The sequence below is a fragment of the Onychostruthus taczanowskii genome, unplaced genomic scaffold (genome assembly GCF_017590055.1).
Source record: "Onychostruthus taczanowskii isolate IOZ18803 unplaced genomic scaffold, ASM1759005v1 scaffold49, whole genome shotgun sequence".
Lineage (NCBI taxonomy): Eukaryota > Metazoa > Chordata > Aves > Passeriformes > Passeridae > Onychostruthus > Onychostruthus taczanowskii.
In genome coordinates, this window is record NW_024502458.1 from 138,059 (window position 1) to 158,438 (window position 20,380).

General features: G+C 39.1%; 1 protein-coding gene across 2 annotated transcripts in view; it reads left to right on the forward strand.

Moving 5' to 3' along the window:
- Window positions 1–223: 223 nt before the first annotated feature.
- Window positions 224–20,380, forward strand: part of BRSK2 (BR serine/threonine kinase 2) — a 303,379-nt gene continuing 283,222 nt past the window's right edge. For both annotated transcript variants that reach the window (XM_041415068.1, XM_041415069.1), the window contains exon 1: window positions 224–317. In XM_041415068.1, the coding sequence (XP_041271002.1) occupies window positions 224–317 (94 nt within the window). The remainder of the gene's footprint in view (window positions 318–20,380) is intronic.

Here is a 20,380-nt window from a genome sequence, read left to right on the forward strand (position 1 = left end):
CTTCGTCTTTCAGCGTCCCAAGCAGACCCAGCGAGAAAACAAGCACGTGAGAGAGAGAGGAAAGAAAGAGGAGGAAGACGAAAATCTGCATCCAAGGGGACTAAAGCAAAGAAAAAGAGTGCTTTGCTCGCACAGCTGCAAAGTGGGAATTTAAAGAGCTGCAGAGAGAGAAATTCCAGCTCATCAGCACATACACATTGCAGAATTACAGATCCAGGTAGAAATGACATCAACAGGGAAAGAAGGCAGCGGAGCTCAACATGCACAATATGTTGGACCCTATCGTTTGGAGAAAACCCTAGGAAAAGGACAGACAGGTTGGTTCTTTTGCAGCAGCCCCGGTGCTGGAGGGAAGGTGCTGTAGCAGCCGGCGAGGTGTTGGGGATGGGGTGTTCGAGGGTTCAGCTTCTCCCATTTGCTGTTTCAGTGAAGACAATATTCATAGGAGATTTTGGCCCTTATTTATTTTTAGTTTTCATTTTAATACCTTCTTTTCTTCCTTTTTTTTTTTCCTTTTATCCTTTTTTTTTTTTTTTGAAAAAAAAATAGAAAATAAAAAGAAAAAAAGCCCAGGATGCTTTATGTTCATTACTCCTGCTAATGGGTGTTGTTCTGATGACAGCCGGAGTGCATGCAGAGGAAAAAATAGATGATCTGCTGGTAGTGAATTTTCACATCCGTTTCTTCACTGCCCTACTTAGGAGCATTTTTCTTTTTAATCAAATTATATTGAAATTAAAGGTTCACAGCCTGTAGTACCGAGGAGGTGGTGGTGGTGGTAGTGGGGGAGTCACCAGCAGTATTTCATGACATCATGATTGAAAAGGGTGTAGTCCTTAAGGTGCAGTTGGGGGGGGTTGGTGGAAATATGTACAGTATGTCTCTGGCACTGCCTGCTGTGGGTATTTAGCAAATATGGATGGATGGGCTGGTGGTTTTTGTGGGTAGGGTCTGAAATAAAAGAAAAATAGAGGATCGGTAGCAGAATTCATTCTGGTTATGCTGTGTTTTTGTAGGAGGGGTTGGGAGGGGGGAAGGGAGGTTATTTAATTATTTTTCTTAAGGCTTGTTTATGAAACTTGCCCCCAGCAGATTTTCCTGAATGGAACAATGGTAAGAAATATTAAAAAGAGGAAAGCGAGTGGAGGGAATTAGCAGAGAGCAGGTGCTTCTGCCCTACATGACATAATTAGATCCCCTAAATGCGTTCAAGATCTGGACTTACTGTTGCTTGCTTGGATAGCATATTCACTTCAAGGGCAGGGGAGTATTAATTGGAAGAAAAAACCCTTAAAAAGAAGCCCAAACGTCTTCCTTCTTAAAATATTTTATTTTTAGTAACAGGTGCAATAAGCAATGGCATCTGGCAAATTCATTGGGTTGGGATCCCCCCAAAAGTGGACTGAGACTTGAGGTTATGATTTAGGGAAGGGGTAAGATCAGCCATAGGGGGGCTTCTTTGGGCATGTGGGTGTTAAGTGTTGTTCATTATGGTGGGACAATAAAACATGATGCATTGTGGTGTATTTTTTTTTTATAACCCAGCCGAGCTTTGCCCATCTGTTGTCTAAAGGATTTAATAGGCGTTTCCATCCCCAGCTGCTGCCTCTGCTCTGCCTGCTTCCTCACTGCCCTGCGTGGCAGCAGCTCTGCAGTCCGCAATTTTCTTAGGGACACAGTCAAAATCCAGATCTTTCTCTGTAAGAAGCAATGCTCTTCTGAGATGATTGATTATAACCTCCCCCCCATCCTTCCCCTCCTCTTCACAACCCCATAGCAACCGTTCAGAGACATGGATGAAGATGACATTGTCTTCTAGTGGAAGTGACTTTTATTTATATTTCTTTTTTTTTTTTTTTTTTCCCAAATCTCTTCAGTATATCAGCTGCTGTAGGTAGTTCTCTGTCACTGTTTTGGTTACCACCTTTATCCTTTGCATAGCTCAGTGGATCTCCTGCAGCTGTGTTCTTATACTAAAATCTGTTGTGATGATGGTGATGAAAATATCCTACAAGAGAAATTATGGTATAATGTAAATAAAACTGTCCTATTTCTGCTGTTTTCCTTTTTAAACACACATTCCTTTCCTGAATACTCCAGGTGATCAAAGAGCCAAGCTGTAGATGACAAATTCATTTTTGTCTTCATCACCATTTCCTTTTTTTTCTCTCTCTCTCTCTCTCTCACCTTCTCAGTACCCCTCCCTCCCCTTTAAATGCAATTGTGCCTGAGATTCCTGAAAATACAGCTGCATTAACCTTTTGCTCCATGTTCTTATAGCCTGACGTTGTGGTCCTAAAGGGTTATCTGCAGCTTTGGTTATGTTTTTTTTCCTCTCTGCTAATCTTCCTATCTTCCTCCTAAGTGATTAGAGACGTGGGGGTGGAGAGAGAAGAACAGGATGTATTTAGAGGCTTGCTGCTGTTGGCCTCTGCAGTTATTCAACCAGCTGGACAAGGGTGAAAGTTTCCTTTTGCAGTTTTACCGTATAACTGATCTTTATAGATAAGTCTCTGCTGTCTGCACACATGAATGCACATGAAATGCACAATACATGGTGTCATAGAAGCTGGAGGTGGGGGAAGGAGGAAGAGAGATCTTGAAAGTAGCTGATGTCAGTCTGTGACTCTCTTTTTATACCCGCCCTTGATTAGTGGAATAATGCACTGAGGTGAAATCTAACTCAGTATTAAACATACATGGCTAAATATGGAAAGATGCCTTCTGGTCTTCTCGCATTTTCTGTGCTAACCACATTTGGGAGCATGCAGAATGGTATAACCAGTGTGTGGCATGTAGCTCATCCTCATCCTGCTTGTTTTGGTGGGTAAGCAGGCAACCTGCAGCATTTTAGGGAGAGGACAAGCAGTGCAGTAAGGGGGCCTGATTCTCCATAGTATATTGGGTATCTTGGCGTTTGGGTTGCAGTGGCTTACAGATGAAGGAAGTTGTGATTGTAATAAGTCATTTAGAGCTTGACTTTGAAGCTTGGAAGCTTAGGAGTAATGTTTTGGAATTTTTTTTCCAAGAGGATGAGGAAGAGTGAGAAGAAAAATGTGGCAAAATGAAATGATGAGTAGAAAGAAGTGTAAGTTTTTGTTGCGAAGTCCTGTCCATTTTGCAGTGGTCTTCATATCCATCACTTTTATTTGGAATAAAAAATTTTTGACTCCATAAAGTTGTTTTAGATAGGCAGGTCAAGCTTTGCTCCCAGATACATGGGTGTTATACAAACGTATTAATCACTCTTACCTGCCTTTACTGACATCAGAAGAAGGGGGTTTGGGAAGGAGTGAGGGTTCATTCATAGTTCAGAGCAGACTTAGAGAGGGTGCCATAGAGGAAGAACTTAATGGTAGGTAAAACTCTTTGGTTTTCTCTCTGTGAAGTGCATGCTGATTGCCGCCTTAAAAGCTGCCAAAAAGTGTTTGCCAGCAGCCAGCAAGCTACTGGTCCCTACAGAGAGGTCCGGTTGTGGTATCTGGGACATTAACGGGACCTGGTGACAGCTGGCTGTGGGTGGGCAAAACTGACAGGGGAAAGCCTTCTGTTCAAATTGGTGGGTAACCACTGAAAGTGTTGATTGATCAGATATGCAAAACTGGTCCTGAGCAGCCTTCTGGGCTGGTGCGTCACGCCTGCCGAGGGTGACCGATGCCACAAAGGGAGGATTAGGGCCTCTCAGGCAGAGAAGCTGGGAGGGGGCTCACGGGCCAGTGCTGAAAAGTGGTTGGGCTTAGGTCTTTGCTGCTAGTGGGAATGGTGGATGGACAAAAATTATTTTTAATAATGCAATTTGGCATATCATTTGAGTACCGTGGCAAGATGGTTTGCTTTTGTGATAGGTTGAATTTAGAGCACCTCTTCTTGACGTCATCTGCCGGAATAGCATATGGAATCTCTAGGTAAATGGTCTTGCAAGAATACGAGAGGCATCAGAATTTTGATTGTTGTACTCAAAAAATTATTTTACAGAACTGCCAGAGTAAAAAAAATATATACATGGATGTGTGGGGAAAGGCTGGTTTATCTCAGTTCCATTGGTACGTTCTTTTACAGTTAATTATAGGAGGTTTTCATTGTAATTAACAGTAGTGAGCAAAGGATGTGTGTCCTGTTACAGTAACACACATGGAAACAGTGTGCTTTGAGAAGCCCCAGTCACACCCGATCATAAACCAGTGTTATAGCTTTAGGTACAGGTTTTCTTCATTTGCCACTAATTTTACATGAGACCAACTTCCTGTGTATTCCTTGGTCTATTTTTTTTTTTTTTTAATTCCACAGTTATCTCTGTTCTTGTATTTCTTTTGGCCTCATTAACACCTTTTTCACTTTTGAAACTCTTAACAGTAATTCAAACTGACTGTAGTGAATATTTATTAATGAGTGCAAAGATGAGGAACTGAAGTATTTCTTGTGAAGATCTTTAGCATTTTGGAGGGTTTTTTGGTATTTTCATTTGACAGTCACTGTATAGGCTTCAGCATCATTGTTTGCTGTAGAACCAATTCAATGCCTAGTTGAAATTTCTAAAATGCTGATTTGTCTACAAGCAATAAAGCATTGGTTCTATCCACATTGAGATAAACTTCATGAGAAGTTTAATGCTGCTCATTCATTTTGTTATGTTCCTTTTATTCTGTTTTAAGCCTGGTACAAAGAGTCGTGCTTGAAACTCACGACACTTTGACCTTCACAAAAAGTGTAGGGGTTCCCTTTTCTGCCTTGCATCCCATATACAGCTATTTATTATTTTACAGCTATTTTGGTGTATAACATGTTCATTATATATGAGCCATGGGCGAGGTGTTCAGCAGTGTGCTGTTGGGTTATGTAAGAACAGAAGTAATTAAATTTGGGTCTTAGAGAATTTAATAGCCTTTTATTCAGTGGGAGCTTAAACAGGTCATTTCTCTACAGCCTTACACATCTGTTTCCATGACACTGGCAGAAACTGAAATTTGTTAATATTTTTTATTTGTCAAATTTTGTTGAAAGCTTCAGCTCTATTCAAGGAATGTTGGGTAGTCTGTGTGATCTCAGAAGCCTGGTTTTCTTAGGTAAGTGGCTAAACAAAGTAAGTCCTCTTCATTCATACTGCTGTAATTTCTAACACAGCGTATTGGATCTAGAGATAATCTAAGGAGTACAGCTTTCTTCCATTTAGCTGTCTAGATGAATATATCATTGTAAGAGGTGTAAATCATTGCAGTTTTCCTTTTTAAACACATAAGCAAACAACAAACCAGTATATATCCTAACAATATTTTCATACATATACTTTGCTTTCCTTATGAAAGTTTCTTTCAAAGCAGTATGAGCCCACACTCTTCCTCATGATAGTCTGTGAAGATTTAAATGTTGAATTTGTAATAAATACTGCAAGCAATACTGGAGGTAGTTGGGGTCTTAAGAATGAAATTTTCCCAAGAAAGGTTATGTCAGAGTGACTCACATGTAATGGATTATCAAGTAATGGTTACGAGTTTTGAGAGATTTGGTCTTTCTTAATTTTGTATACCTTTCACTTTTCAAAAGTACTGTTTGCCTGCTTTACTGACTAAAATAAACTAGTATTACCCTGTTACTTCTCTGAACTGGAAAGTTCAGCCATCCCTTTTATGACTTTCACTCTTTCTAGTTGTTTTGTTTTGTTTATTGTTTAAATTAGCAAATTCTTTCTTGCTAAATGGAGTGAAAATTATTTTTAATTCCATCCTTCTGAAAACTTTGTAGGGGCATGCCATTAGTGTTTTACCTCATTATCAGTAGCACAATTATTGTGAACTTGTGGAAACAGCAGCAAGCGCTGAATTATTGTTTTTCTTAGTACAGCACAGTAAGCTTTCTCACCCAAGAGTTGTTAAAATTCAGATGCTGTCAAATGAGTAGGACTCCATGACTATATATTTAGAGATGCCAGCAGGAACTGTGGAAGCCCTGGTTTCACAAATGGGGTTCTTGCACTGTTCAAGTACTTTTCTACTTTTTGTCATTGTTCTAATATCATTTTGTTCTGCCACAGCGAGAAGGACTGCATTAGGGTGAGGAGAGACGTTGAAGAAAGGAAAAAATCTTCTTGTTAAAATTCACCTCTTGAAAGGAATTCTTGTGATCTCTAGAAGATCTGTGATTCTATGAGAAGAACCAAGTAGGTTCTTACAATTTCTTTTGTAAACTGAATGGAGCAGCCAGTGTATGCTTGGGACTCTCCAGCATTGCAGTGTTTCTCAGTATACCATGAGTTTACTCCATACATTACATTTTGGGATGTCTTTAGTATTGTGTGCTTTAGAGAGTTAAACCGTAATTGCGATGGCAATAATAAATTATGGTGGCAATAATAAATTAGCAGGTGGTTAATATAGAACAAATGCAGGTGGTGGAAAAATTCCAGCTTTCAGAAAAAATGGAAAGGAAATGAGAAGTTTGGAAGTAATACCTTCTGAAGTAAAAGACGTTGCATGAGGACTGTGCTCTGCACGTAGAGAACAGTCACAGTAGGATGAGGTGGCATCCTGGATGTAGATTTCCATGAAGGTACAGTAAAGGCAGAGACAAAAATGAATGCTCAAGAAGTGGTCCTCTTCAAATGCTAGGATACTGTAATTTGCCCTTGTGAAGTCACTCCATATTTGAAGTTGAGCCGAATTCAGTAGAAGGATCGTCAAGTCTGGAATAAATAGATGACGGTGGATTTTTTTTTGTTTGTTGTGGATGGTCCTATTAAGAAATATCCCAAAGAAATTTTCTGGTTTGTTTTTTGGTTTTTTTTTTTAAGCAAGCCCAAGATGTTTAGCAATCCTAGTCAATAATGCTGTTCATTCTGCTTATGGAATATGAGGAGATTGTTCCATTTCCAGTTCATGCATAAACATTATGTTTTTCTACAAAACACCCATAATGATCTGTAGAATAACATGAATAATTTGTTGTAAATAGTGTTCTTAATGAACTTGAACCATCTTCATCTGCAGTGTCTGTAAATGCAGAGTGATTTCCTTTAAATCCTTATTTGTTTCAGATTTTCTGGCAAACAGCTATTTTTATCTCCTTTCCCCAACTGTCTTTACCTCACTTATGGATTGTTTGCACTTATGCAGTATTCAAAGATTTGAATTGTACTCTTGAATTTAGTCTGTTTTGTATATTGCATAAGAGAATTGCATTCTGCTTGTATCGTTGTGCAAGCACTTCCAACACAGATGTTTGCAAGTTCAAACCAAAAATTCAGTTTTCCTGGACAGTTTGGACATGATTCCTATGAGCATCTATGTTTGGTATGTGTAAGTTTTCCAGAAAGTCTTTTTAAAAGGTACAGAAGTGTGACCAAATTAAACTTGATATAAAATGACTACTTTTAGAGCATATTGATATTGTTCATCCAGTTTCATTTTACTTATTCTACATTTAATTTTGAATAGGAATATAAAATTTTTATGAATTAATTATATTTACAGACTATAAACATTACTAATAAAAATATGTTAAAAACCACACTAAAAAATTACCCAGAAGATTTTTTTCCATTTCTTCATAGCTTTTGAAAGTTGGGTTTGAGCGGAGTTTAGGTGGAACAGCAGAATTTGTTTTGGTTCCTTTCATAGAAGTGCATTACTGGCTGCTGATGTAGCTGCAAGCATTTTGTTCTTGGATGTGTCATTTGTGGCAGAGATGCCTGTGAGGGTGCAGTTGTCCTGTGGACTGTATAAATGGGGTTGCACTCTTTCTTTTGCAGTGACCTTGGGATAAACTTTGTACAGGCTATTAAATGCAGGCGTGCCATGAGACTAAGGACAGAAAGCAATATGGACAAAGCAGGTAAATGATGGTGTGTGTTCAGGCAGATCCAGGCACATGCTCTTGCTAGAGGCAGAGTAACCTTCAGGCTGGTGCAGGTGCCTGATGCACGCTCAGTGCTGGAAGTGGTGGAGTAGGACACTTCCCTTGAATTGTTAGTGCTCTTGGTTGTATTTTGAGGAAATGATTTTATTATTTCCTGAAGGCCACAGGGACATATCAGGCCAGCTGATATAAAGTAGCCCTACACAACTCTCTTGTGGAGTTCTAATGGCCCAGCTTGCTGTTCTGCACCCCATGGCCGTGCTAAGCAGTTTCTGGCTTTAGACTTTTGTTGTACCTACTTTGGGGAATACTTTTAAAATTTCAGGTTTTTTCACATAAACATTTTTAATTTGGGATGGGGTAAGGTTAGACTGGAAAGGACTGTTCTTTGTGTAGCTCACCACAGGTAACAGGGTGCTTTTGGGTTTTTTATCTAATAATCCACCCACTGATAATCAGTGATTTCATAATTAAGGAGTTTGGAAGAAAGTAGGTAACTTGCCAACCACTGACAAAAGGAGATTATTGCTGGTGAAAACTTTGCACTGAGATTTGTGAACCAACTGACAGCAAATGGGTTAATGCAGGGTGCAGGGGGATATTGAGGAGAGAAATCGTGGTCAGGTGGCTTAGGGTGGGGTGCAAGTACTGTCTATTTTTCTTTCTCATTTTAATGTTCCAACACTATGTGGGAATTATAGGCATGATAATATTTCCAGTGTAGTACTTACCTTTAATTTTTCTAAAAAGGAGAACTGTTTTCAGGCATCCATTTAGCAAGTGCTGTTCTGGCTCTCTGCTTCTACTTACAAAACAACATGCTGTCTTTATATCCTGAGGCTTTTGCAATTTTGATTTGCTGTCTTTTGCACTATATGCTTAATGTGGGAGAAAGCAAATCAGTGGGGTAATGTATATCTTTTTTAATAACGTCTGCGTTACCTGTGTATTAACACACTCTGTTTTTGCAGTGTCATTGCTCTGTGTGTTCAGCTTTAAATACCATAAACTGACTCCCCTTGTATTTTACCTACTAAAAGCACTATTGACTGCAACAGAAATAATGTCTGGAAGAAGCAAACTGGACTGGACAAAAAATATGTTAATTTTTTACTGTTTGTCTAAAGTCTGCTCTTAGAACTATTAAGTGTCAGTCTGTCAAAGTGGAACAGCAGCTGCAAATGAGAATGTGCCAGGTCTTCATACTGATCCAGCAGGGAATGATGATGAAATTGCTTAGCTCTTTATCTTCTTTCATTCTTTTTCTTAATTATTTTTAATTTAGAAAAAATTTCCTTAGTTTATTTTAAATAATATCTTAAATATTATTTAATTATTTTATGTGTGGCTAGCAGTGCAAACAGTAGATTTTTACACAGATACTCCTGTTGGAGAAGGGATTGTTTTGTTGCTTTGGTCCAGGATGAGGCGCACCAAAGCCCAGGTTCATAGTGTTGGCTCGTCTGCCTTACAGGAATATAATTTATGAAGAAGAGGGATCTTCAAGATCATATTTGCAGCCAAACATGAGCTGGAGATGTACAATTTAATTTTTAAAAATTCTTTTAAAATAAATGTCCTGCTCTGATGAAATCTGGCTCGTGTAGTGTAAGACTTTGATAAGACTAATGTTTTGTTGCATTTGCATTAAAGCACAAGTTTAAGTGGGAAAATAAGACTTCATATCCCAAATCTTTGTTAAATGTACTGTGTGGAATGCTAAAAATTTTCTGATGTCTTTTGCTGATTGTTTGCCAGCAGAGGATTGGGTTACTTATCATGCCAGTCATTTGCCCTGGGTGAGTTTCATTTAGTGGTTGTGTGAATGCCTTTTAATAAGTGTGACCTGTCCCTAAGATTAAGGAATGGATTTGACTGTTGAAGATTTTTACCATACTGGAATCCCTTAATCTCTCCCAGTATTCTATTACAAAGCTCTCATCGTATTTTCAGATTCTGCATGATGGGTAGCTTGGCTGTCATGTTGAGAAAACCTGCTGGCAGCAGGTATAGGTTTGGTCTATGGTTTTCTTTTGAAGTCCTCATCTATTTTTGGGGGGTTTTTTGTGGGGTTTTTCTTCTGGTTGGTTTTTCTTCTGGTTGCTTTTGGGGTTTTGTTTGTTTATCTTTGTTTTAAAGTTTGGCGTTACCTTGCCTCTCCAAAATGGAAACTGATCCAAAGATTGTCATCCTAGTCTAGAGGCTACTAGGCAGATACTTGGTTCTTTCTACATCTGTAATCTCTTAGAGGAAATTAATTAAGATGCTAGGAAGATATCTTCAGAAAATTTCTGGGGATGTCACAGTTCCAAGGCTGAGACCCTTAATTGTTTAGGCCCTACTTAAATAGGTCCATGTTTACTGCTTGAAGAGCTGGTAGGAATACTCAAGGACATAGCCCATATCTAAATAAGTATATGTTATTGTCAGATTTTTTTTTCTTAACTGTATGGTCATGGTAGACTGAAAAACAAGGTACTTTTGTGGTTGTCTCCTACTTATACAAGATGCTTTGTCTTTGGGAAATTAATACTGATGCACTGTATGTCCTTGAAGAATTATTTTGTCTTAGGTATATTTTTTTTCTTACACATTTTATGTGTCTTGCCCAGCTTGTGAACTGAGGGGAAGGATAATTTGTGTTACATTATCTGCATGTAATCCCTTTCATGCTAAGGCACTAATCCCAGTCAGGCCTTTGTGTGTGAATAGGAAGTTCCATTTAAAATTAGGAAGAAGCTCCTCCACTGTGAGAGCGGGTTGCACCTGGCACTGGTTGCCAGGAGATGTTGGGACGTCTCCTTCCTTGCACTGTTCAAATCAGACTGGACAAAGCCTTGAGCAGCCACTTGGGTTGGCTGTGCTTTGACCAAGGGTGTTGGTCCAGGTGATCTCCAGAGATCGCTGCCAGCCTCAACTCTTCTGCTGTTCTGTGTTATCCTGTGCAGCTAAACCATGACTTGCTCAGTGAACTGGAAAACTAAGGAACTCTGTATTCTCCAGTTTTGTACCCTATATTTCCCTCCTGCTCCTGCTCTTTCTCTGTCCCTTGTCTCTTGGACTAGGTGAGGACAATGTTTGTGACTCATTTGGAGTTGTCTCTGCTACTTATCCATATTTTTTCTTTTTCTTGAATACATTAAGGATAAATCAGAAGTGAGCTTTCCATAGTGGGAGTGGTAGTTTGAATCTCTTCGTTTTTTCCCCACAGACATTCAGCACTCTCCATTAAATTTGTAGAATCTTAGAGACTTCCCTTGCTCTTTCAACTTGGTTGGAACTTGATGATGGGTTCTGGTGTTATGGGGGAATTGCAGATGGACAGCCTGAACGTTTAAATTTTATTTCCTTTAAAAAATTAGGTTAACAGAAAGCTGTCCTAATCAGCACAGCTTCTGTAATCTTCACTTGGTTTTGAGGGCCATGAGATGCTGCTGTGGCAGATTGAGATTGCTGCGATTCAGATATTGCCCTCACACCTCACCTTGGCTAAGATTCTTATACCAAAGTTAGCAGGACGAGGTGGTGCTAACAGCACATTATGATTCCCCAGTGCTGGGGGAATCCCCGTACGGCTTGGCATTGGATTGCTGCCTACTTGCTGCTGCTGCAGCGGTGCAAAGCAAGGGCAGCGGAGGCTTGAGCTTGGTCATTTCTGTTTGCAGGCTGAGCTCAGTGCTCGGGGCCTGTGGGAAGAAGGGAGCTCTCTCTGCATTTCCTCCGTGTATCCATTTTGGTACAGTGGCAGTATTTGAAGTAGTCCTTTCCTGCAGAAAGCTGAGAGGAAGACTGAGAGCCGTTTGTATGTTTGCAATGCCCGTCTGTGCAGAATGGTCACCAAAGACAAAGCCAAGTATTCTGTTAGGACTTGGCAGTGGCGCAGGCACTATCGCCTCATTAAACGCAAGCATTTGTTTTTTTGTAAAGGCACGGCTATGAGTGGCACAGCTTTTGAGATTCCTTACACTTTGTGAGCACCAGCCTTCAAGTTTGTCATTAGCCTTTGAAGCTAATTAAATCTACCCTTTCCCCCCAAACTTCCCACTCTTGTAAATCAGTAAAGCTTGATTAAAAACAGTAATCATTGTCAATAAAGAACGATCTGTCCTAGAGTTTCTGGGTTTAGTCCCGAGCTGCTTTTCTTCTGGGTCTGTGGTTCATTTCAGTGCTCATATTTATGAAATTACATCTCTTTTACTTCTGGTTGTTTCCTGATTGCAATGAAGACATCACTTAGGCAAATTCCCCACTCAGTTACATCTGTGCAGTCTCAGTGACTTCAAGGCCTTCCTCGCGTTCATCTGAGAGCGGAGTTTGACTCATGAGCAAGCTTCTCAGTGATGGCAGCAGAGGCAGACCTCTGGCAGTGTTCTAGTTAAGAGCAGCCTAGGAATACATCTCTGCAGTGAATATTCAAGCAAATTAGAGCACTGAGTGGAATGATACTGTAAGCAAATTCAATTCAAACTGAAAATACAGGCCCAGCATTTTACAAATTACTATATTTCATCCTTAAAGCAGAAGTCTGTCTGCTCAGCTAACACACAAATTAAGGCAAGGAAATGTTTTAATACTTTTAGTAGTAATTCTTCTCTAGTATTCCATACATACCTGTACTGAAATTACCTAACCAGTCTGCATTAAGTTTCAGGATGGAGAATATGTCCTTACATTTGTCATTACTTCATCTTTGCTAGGAAAAGGAGCAACCAGACCACTAGCACGATTGGGACAGTTGCCATCTTTATTACCAGGTGCCTTGTCCTGCTCAGAAAAAATGCTGCAAAAATAAGCAGTGTTTCTGGATCTGTATCCTTAATGCTGTCATCACCATTTCTCTTATCACCACTGTATTAGATGAGTTATGGCTGCAAAGCTTCCCTAGCTCCACCAATTGTTATTTATCCTCAGTGCTTTGGTGCCTGTGGCTCTCTGAAACCAGGTGGGCTGTGAACTGCTTCACAAGAATTCATAGCAACCTTGATTAGAATAGCAAAATTAACATAATATTTACTGTTCAGGTGTCTGCTTTACTGCAAATTTCTGAAGAGTTCATCAGAGGGGAGAAACTCGTGTGCTCTAAGTCATTTTTTTCTCATTGAAATGGTGGGTATTGAACACATGGCAAGGCCAAGGATCTGGATCAAAGGCTACGTGTAACTTGCAGTCACAGGTGAAATTCTAGCCCTGGTGGGTTGTGCTGTTCTCTTCTGGCACAAAGAGCAATGAACAGAGGGCAGTGAAGGTTGGAGAAGTGAACCAGAGCACCTAAGAGCGTTGCCCTGTGTAGAAGTCCTGTCTTCCCCATCGTTTCCCTTATCATTTACTTGTAGCAGTTGTGCCTTTGTTTGGTCTATGATAAACTCTGCATCAGCTAAAGGTCAATATGATGTGTCAGATGTGGATAATCTGAGCATTTTTATACATAATGCATTGTACACTTTGTGTATGGGAGACTTCATTTCAGGGTTGGTTTGGGGATTTGTTTGTGTGTGTGTGCACGTACACAAAATGCCAACCTTCTGCTTGATCCTGTAGAGTTCTAATTCTGTTGTGCAAGATTATTCTGTGCTCTCAACGCTTCTTGAATTAAAGGTACTGAACTTCTCAAAGGGTTGGATCACTATTTGTACTCTTGTGATCTCTAAAATGCTACAGGGTCTTAGCTGGGACATTTCTTGGCTTCAAGAGTAGTTGAGATGTGTACAATACAGGGTCTGTTTGTGTCATTGTGCAGTTGTAAGGCAGATTATTCAGAAACAATAACTATGTAGTCTTCACTGGCCTTAACAGGCTTAGTCACTGACTTGGGGTGGAGCCTTTGACTAGTGAAAAATTATACCTTTTTTATGATGCCCTGGTGTAAAACTAACATAATCCTTGACTTGCCTTTTGGGACTGAGAGGGTTAGCCAGCTAGCATAGATAACTTTATGAGAAACAAAAAGCATCATGAAAAGGCCTGGGATAACCCTACTATTTAGGTCTAGTGATTTTTTAATTTTTTTTTTTAATCTTCTGAGGATGGACTGGACCATACAGCCTGGTCTGCCAGGTGATGGTGTCTGTTTATGCTGTATTTGTCTTCCATAGCTTGTCCTTTTGATTACTGAAATACTGATACATAAATGCTGAAATTTCTGTGGCTGCATTTAAAAAGTTGTTCTGACTATCTAATAAAATGGATAAATTGCTTTGATATTCCCATTTTGACAATATGTGCCTATGCTGACTTTTGTTGCTTCTTTCCTTAGGGGCATTTGTCCCTGATCTCTCAAACAAAATGTCACTGAGTAAAACTGTGTATGATGCTGTGTGTTCTAGTTACAAAAGATTTATAACTTGGTCACTTTTATTTATGCCTCTGTGGAGCTGGTGGAATTCTACTGCAGTGTTAAAATGCAGCAGTTTCATTTTCCTGCAGGCAGCAGCCCTCTGGTGGTGTGCGCTTTTTTTTTTTTTTTTTTTTTTTTTTTTTTTTTTCCTTTTAAGTCATTTTTGGCGATTCAGATAGACTGATAGAGAAGCCTTTAAAAGTGCCTGAAATTAAGCTGACACATAGTCCCAAATCTCCTCTCTTTTCCATTCTAGTCCTCACCTCATCACCACCCCCACCTAAATTTGCAAGTGGGATGTAAAAGACAAAGAAAGGTTACCAAATTAACCCCGTGGATAATACCAGCAGTCTTATTTGGCAAGCTGATATTTACAAAATAGTATCTCTGTAAGTTTCAGCTCCCAGAACTACTGCCTGGAAAGGGTATAGGTCGGTGTGAAGTGGGTGGCTCAGCTCCCGGGTTATTCTGGAGAATAGACTGTCAGGAATGCAGGCATTTCTGAGGAGGCTGCTGATGAACTTGAAAATTGAAATATCAAAGAATTTTTTTAAGGGATGACCTTAGGAGTCTGTTACATGGGCGTTAAAGATAGTCATATTGTAAGTTACTGTCTGGAAAAAATATTTTGGCTAATGGGGAAGGAGAATCTTCTCATCAGTGCCCTAGGAGTGCAATTTACCCTTTTGCTAGTATGAGATTTAGCTAAAACTTGAGTCCCACTTAAGACCTATTTTGAAGCACTAAGTTATGTTCTGGGAGGTAAAAATGGGAGTTCAGAAAAGAGATAAAATAAAATATTGCTCCTTACTGTTTTTGAGATAATAAGCCAGAGTTTTGTGCTAATGGATTTTGAAATTATTAAAGCTGTGCCAGAGATGCATTTGGTTTGTTTCCTTTCCAGGACTACAGTAAATGTCAAAATCATGCAGTATCTGTGACTGTGCTACTGCGTAAACACTCTGTAGGAAGACATGAGTTTTGTTAACAATTGAATGCTGAAGGGTTTAGGGCAAGTAATTCCAGTTAAGATTAGTTGGTTTAAAATGTATTGATTTTTGAGTGTGATGTTTGAAACCTACTGAGTGTCTGTAAAGTGAAACCAAAGTTACTGCTTAGGTTTCTGTGTCTTTTGGGGGGGTTTTTTTGGCTCATTTTAAGGAAGAATGGGATCGGTAAATAAAAAGCATTAATATGGAGAAAAACTTCTGTTCTTTTTAGTGATGGACAGTGGTTGTGGCTTATGAGCCCTTGGCAGTGTTTGGTTGAACTTGATACTGTGGACAGCAGATAATACAAATCTGAAACCTTACTTGATAATACTTTAGGTCACTTGTGGTATAATTGCTGAAAATTATCAAGAGACATTTATGCCAGCTAAGATATATGATGCAGAAGTGTTGTTTCACCCATGATGCTTTTGGGTGTGGAAGTCTTGGCTCTTTTTGCTGGGTTTGCCTCAGTCAGGAAGCAAAGGTCCAGCTAGTGCACAGTTTGGGGATAGATCTGACCCTTGCAAAGAACTCTCAGTGCATGTAACTTACATATTAGAGGGGCAGTGACAATTTATGACCTTTAATGCTTGCATTTAGCATGGGAGAAAGGCATCACTTGTTCTTGCCTAACCCACCTTGAGCCCATAATTTTTTTCCTTCAGCATGCTTGTCAGTTTGGCAGTGAGAGGACTAAAGTGAAAAGCTTTCTGCCATCCAGTGGAGAGGGATACAAGTTTTTAAACTAAATCCACCAAATAACAATGCAAAAGCTTCAGTAAGGAAATGAACTTTTTAAAATACCTGAATTTTCCCTGTTTTCCCACAAGTTTTCGGTAGTTCAAAGGTTTAAAATTAAAAAAAAAAAAATCAAAAATTGAATTACTAGGCTGTGGATGAGGTGAAAGTGAGTCATATTTCAATTCAAAAAGCAAAGTTGTCTTTCTCCACTGATGCCTGAAGAGGCTGCCTAGAAAAAGGTAAAACTTAAGGCATCACCACCCCCATTGATTATTCTAAATACTTTTTTTTTAAATTAAAATCTCAAAATATGTTTGCTTCCAGTCTAAAAATGAATTCAAGTGGTTTATGGCCATTGCTGCAGGTAAGGTGACAAACTTGATAAGACTTTTGTGTTGGTCCTAACACAGGTGCACATGCATCCTAGGAGAAGTTAAATCAGCAAGACTTTAACCTTAACACAAAAGCAGGTGTGATTATAGTGTTGGTAGCCTGGCGCTAATGTGCAGTTTCTTTGGTTTCCTATTGTCTCTTAACTTGCAAAAATACTCAGATTTGAAAGGAAATGGTTTAAAACTCATTTGCCTTCTTACTGGTTCTGGTTTTGTGACTGGGTACACCTGGTACTGTGACGTTTGCAATGCAGTTCTTGGCATGCAGTGTTTTCTTGCTGTGATCTTGCATAGATTTGCTGTTTCTCCACATTTTGGAAGTTGTGTAAGGCAAGGCAATTCATATGCAAAATAGTATTTAAATAAATATCAACTTAAACCAACACTGTCCTGTATTTTTGGGGTTCTTCTGGTTATAACAGGCTGTTTTGTATGACAGTCTAAAATTCTCTCTGGTCATCAGATTTGTACCATTTTTATTTTGTTCAGAGATTGTGTTTTACATGAAAACTCTCACATAACGATGGGTCAAATTTGTGTTCTTGCTATACTTTTTTGTTTGTTTGTTTTGTTTGTTTCTTGTTGCAACTCTGGTGCTTCATTGACATTTCTTTGGATTTACAGCAATTTGACACAGCAGAGCAGTACAATATCCTGCCATGGACCTTGGTGTCTTCCATGTGTCCTTGCGGGAGTCACCATACTGAAGTCAGCAAATGGGTGCTACTGGAAATCTGTTTCAAGTGAGGATGTTTTGTAGTTGCTCTCCTGAAACAACTTCAGCAAAGACTAGGCCATAAGCAGTAAAAGGTATAGATAGAAATATTAGTCAAATATGATTTGATTGTAAGCTATACCAGGAAAAAAACCACCCCATGATGCTTTCTCTTGTCAGCTGTGCAGCTTATTTAAAATGATATGTATTGCTGAAGAGAAGCATTTAGTAATTGAAATGTAAGTGGGTGACAAAGAAACAATACATATGCAATAGCTTTTTTTTCCCTCCAGTTTTGTGTTTCCATCTCTGTCATAGTAGCAACTATTGACAGTATTGGAAGTAACTTTTTTGGCTTTCTCATTTCTCTGTGTATTAAACCTTTATTCTTTGTCATTCAGCAAGTCAGTGGTACAGGATCATCTTACTGCTCACCCTTTGATTTTTCACTCTTCCCCTGTGGCAACTTCCCCTGCTGGATGCATGTGGATTTAGCTTGATTCCCAGTCTTGCCAGCAGCATTGTAAAATCGAACTGTAGCATTTGAAAATACTGCTCTATTGAAAAACAAGCTGAAGCAATCCAGACTTGGATTTCAAAGGGAATGGAAAGATCTTGATCCATGCTGCTTTGCAGGCTCAGCACCACAGAGTGTGATTGACTGTAAGCTCACTCATATTATGGAACACTGAAGGATATTAGGTGTAATAACAGGCTGGAAAAGTGGGATATGTGCGATCATGAAGCCGAGAGTCTGTCTCTCTCCACAGGCAAATTGGTGCTTTGCTTATACTGTTGTTAAAATGGCTTGATAGCTCTGAAGCTATGGAATCTTACTTCAGATTTCCACTACTTCACAGGAAACACAGTTTAACCATGGCTTCCTCCAGGAACAGCCTGAATTTGTATCCCATAATCTTAGTTGGAGTTGATTTATTTTGTAAGTGTAACTGAAAGATCAGATTTTGTGACTATGGGCTAGATGCTCAACTGGTGCTGTTTGGTTAAGAGCCTTGCATTCTGTGCTGCTGGACTGACTCTAGTTATGGATTTGACCTTCTCTGTAAGGACAGAAACTAAAATTTTAAATTTGGGAAAGGGTCTTGTTTCAAACATTGTTACTTGAGAAAAGTATAAAACCACGTGCATTCCGAAAGGTTTTGGTGTCTGAAGTTTTAGATATTGCACCCTTTCTGCAAGGAGATGCATATTTGCTTCAGTCTTTGAAAAGGCCTTCTGTAACCTTAACTGGGTTTTTTAACTTTGTCTAAGTGATCTCTGAATTTATAGCAACTGTATTTCTATAGCTTGGATATTGCCTCTGTTCTGAGATATCCACAAATGCCTACAATTCTCTTGGACAATTGACCTTTGGGCCTAGAATTGTTACACTTAGCCTCTAGTCCAGAAATGACTTCTTTTTGTCTGATTGTTGGCAGCAGGGGGTGGTGAGGAAGGGGAAGTCAGTAGTTCAATTCCTTGCCAGAATTAAATCCTTGAGTTCTCTGTTTGAGCTTTACTTGGTACCTTCCCAGTACTTAACTTGCTCCACATCAGACTTCTTAATTTTTGTACTTTATTTTCATTAGAAGGCCTATCAGAGTTATCAAAATTGTTAATTTTGCATTAATACCCATTGATAAGGAGTCATGTGGTGAAGCACATACAGTTAGACAGAGGTACTTTTGGCTACAGGTAAGATTTAAGTCTGAGGCTTCACCACCTCTGAATTTCAGGAGAGTGAAGGTAGGAAAAGTGGTTTTTTGTTCCAGAACTGTACATAACCACATACTTATTACTTCTCTGAGTGAGGTGCAAAACTGTAAAAGGACCTGTCTTTTAGATGTCTTGGACATTGTCCAAAATCTCATGCCATTTCACACCATAAGCCTAGTTCTACTTGTGTATGTCCATGCTCCAGTTTCTGACCAGGCAAGAAAGCTCCAGACTGCTGTGGTGGGTCAGGATGATACCTGGATTTACTAATTTAAAAGGGTCTTGTTTATCTGTGTTCTGTACTGCTGTCAGTTTTAGGGAGGCTAGTTCTCAATGGGCACAACAGGGATGTTGTGATAAAACAAGTTTTTTTGTGTCAGACCAGTGTTCTCTCCTGTTACAGAATGGTGTAGTAGATTTGTTCAGTGGCCAGTTTTAGAAATGCTACAGCATTTGACTTCAGAATCACCAGAAGAAGGATTTTTTCCCTTTTTTTTTGCCCCTGGTATCTTGTTTAGTAATTGCCTTCTATCTGAATGTGTCAAAGATCACCAGTTGATTTTTATTCTAACATAGGGATATGAGTCTATTCCCAATAACTCTCTGTATTTTGGATGGATGTTATTTTATGTTGCCCCAAATGAATGAAAAGAAGTAACAAAATCCTTTACTCCTTTTCGTTCTTTCTTTGTTTAGAACTTTAGTCCCTTTTATTTAGTAGAGATAACACACATCCTGGTATTAAGGGGGTATTATTAATGTATCATCTCTATTTTCATCATCCTGTGTTTGTCTAACATTGTCTAGTATGTCACTTTTTAGTCTGATCATCAAAACTGGCAATCTGGATCTTTTCATTCTGTCCTGATGTGATCCTCATGCACTCAGTGTTTTTGCTGCTGTTCTCTTAATGTTACCTATTTCTACTGTGCATATTTGAGGTCAGTATTCCAGCTGGGGATGTATCATTGATTTATACTTTGGCATTATCTCATTCTCAAGTACAATTTTAGATTTGATTGTTCAACATTTTGTTGTCAGTTTTGATTACCTCTGCACATTGAGTTGATATTTTTATTATGCTGTCTGAAGTAATGGTAACTCTTTTCTTGAATTACTCCAGCTAACTTGGGAGTCAGAAATGTATATTACTACTTCACATTAGTCTTTCTATTATGCATTTATTGACACTGAATTTCACCTACAGTTATGCTTTCTTTCCACCAGGTTTTGGTATTTCATTATTTTAAGTGCTTAAGTGAGACTTAAGTGTTGGTCTAGTGCTATCCTCCTGTGCAAGGGTAAATTTCACCCTTTATGAACTGATGCATCCTGTCACATTAATCAGGGATGTACTGTGGATTTCCTAGGGCAATATAAAGGATCAAATTTCCCAATTAACCCCTTCAGAACCAAATTAAATGTTGATGCCAGGCCTAGAATGTGTACCACAAACTTGATGTATCATGATCTGTAGTACTGGTGGTCTATTTTAGTGTGTCCATAGGGAAAACTTGAGCAGTAGCAATCTGCTGGGTACTTGAAATTTCCCAAGGTTGAAAGGTCATAACTGATGTATCCAGGTGTTGAGAGATTTGTAGCATTTTCTTCTGTTGCTACCTCTATTTGTAAAATAGGTTTT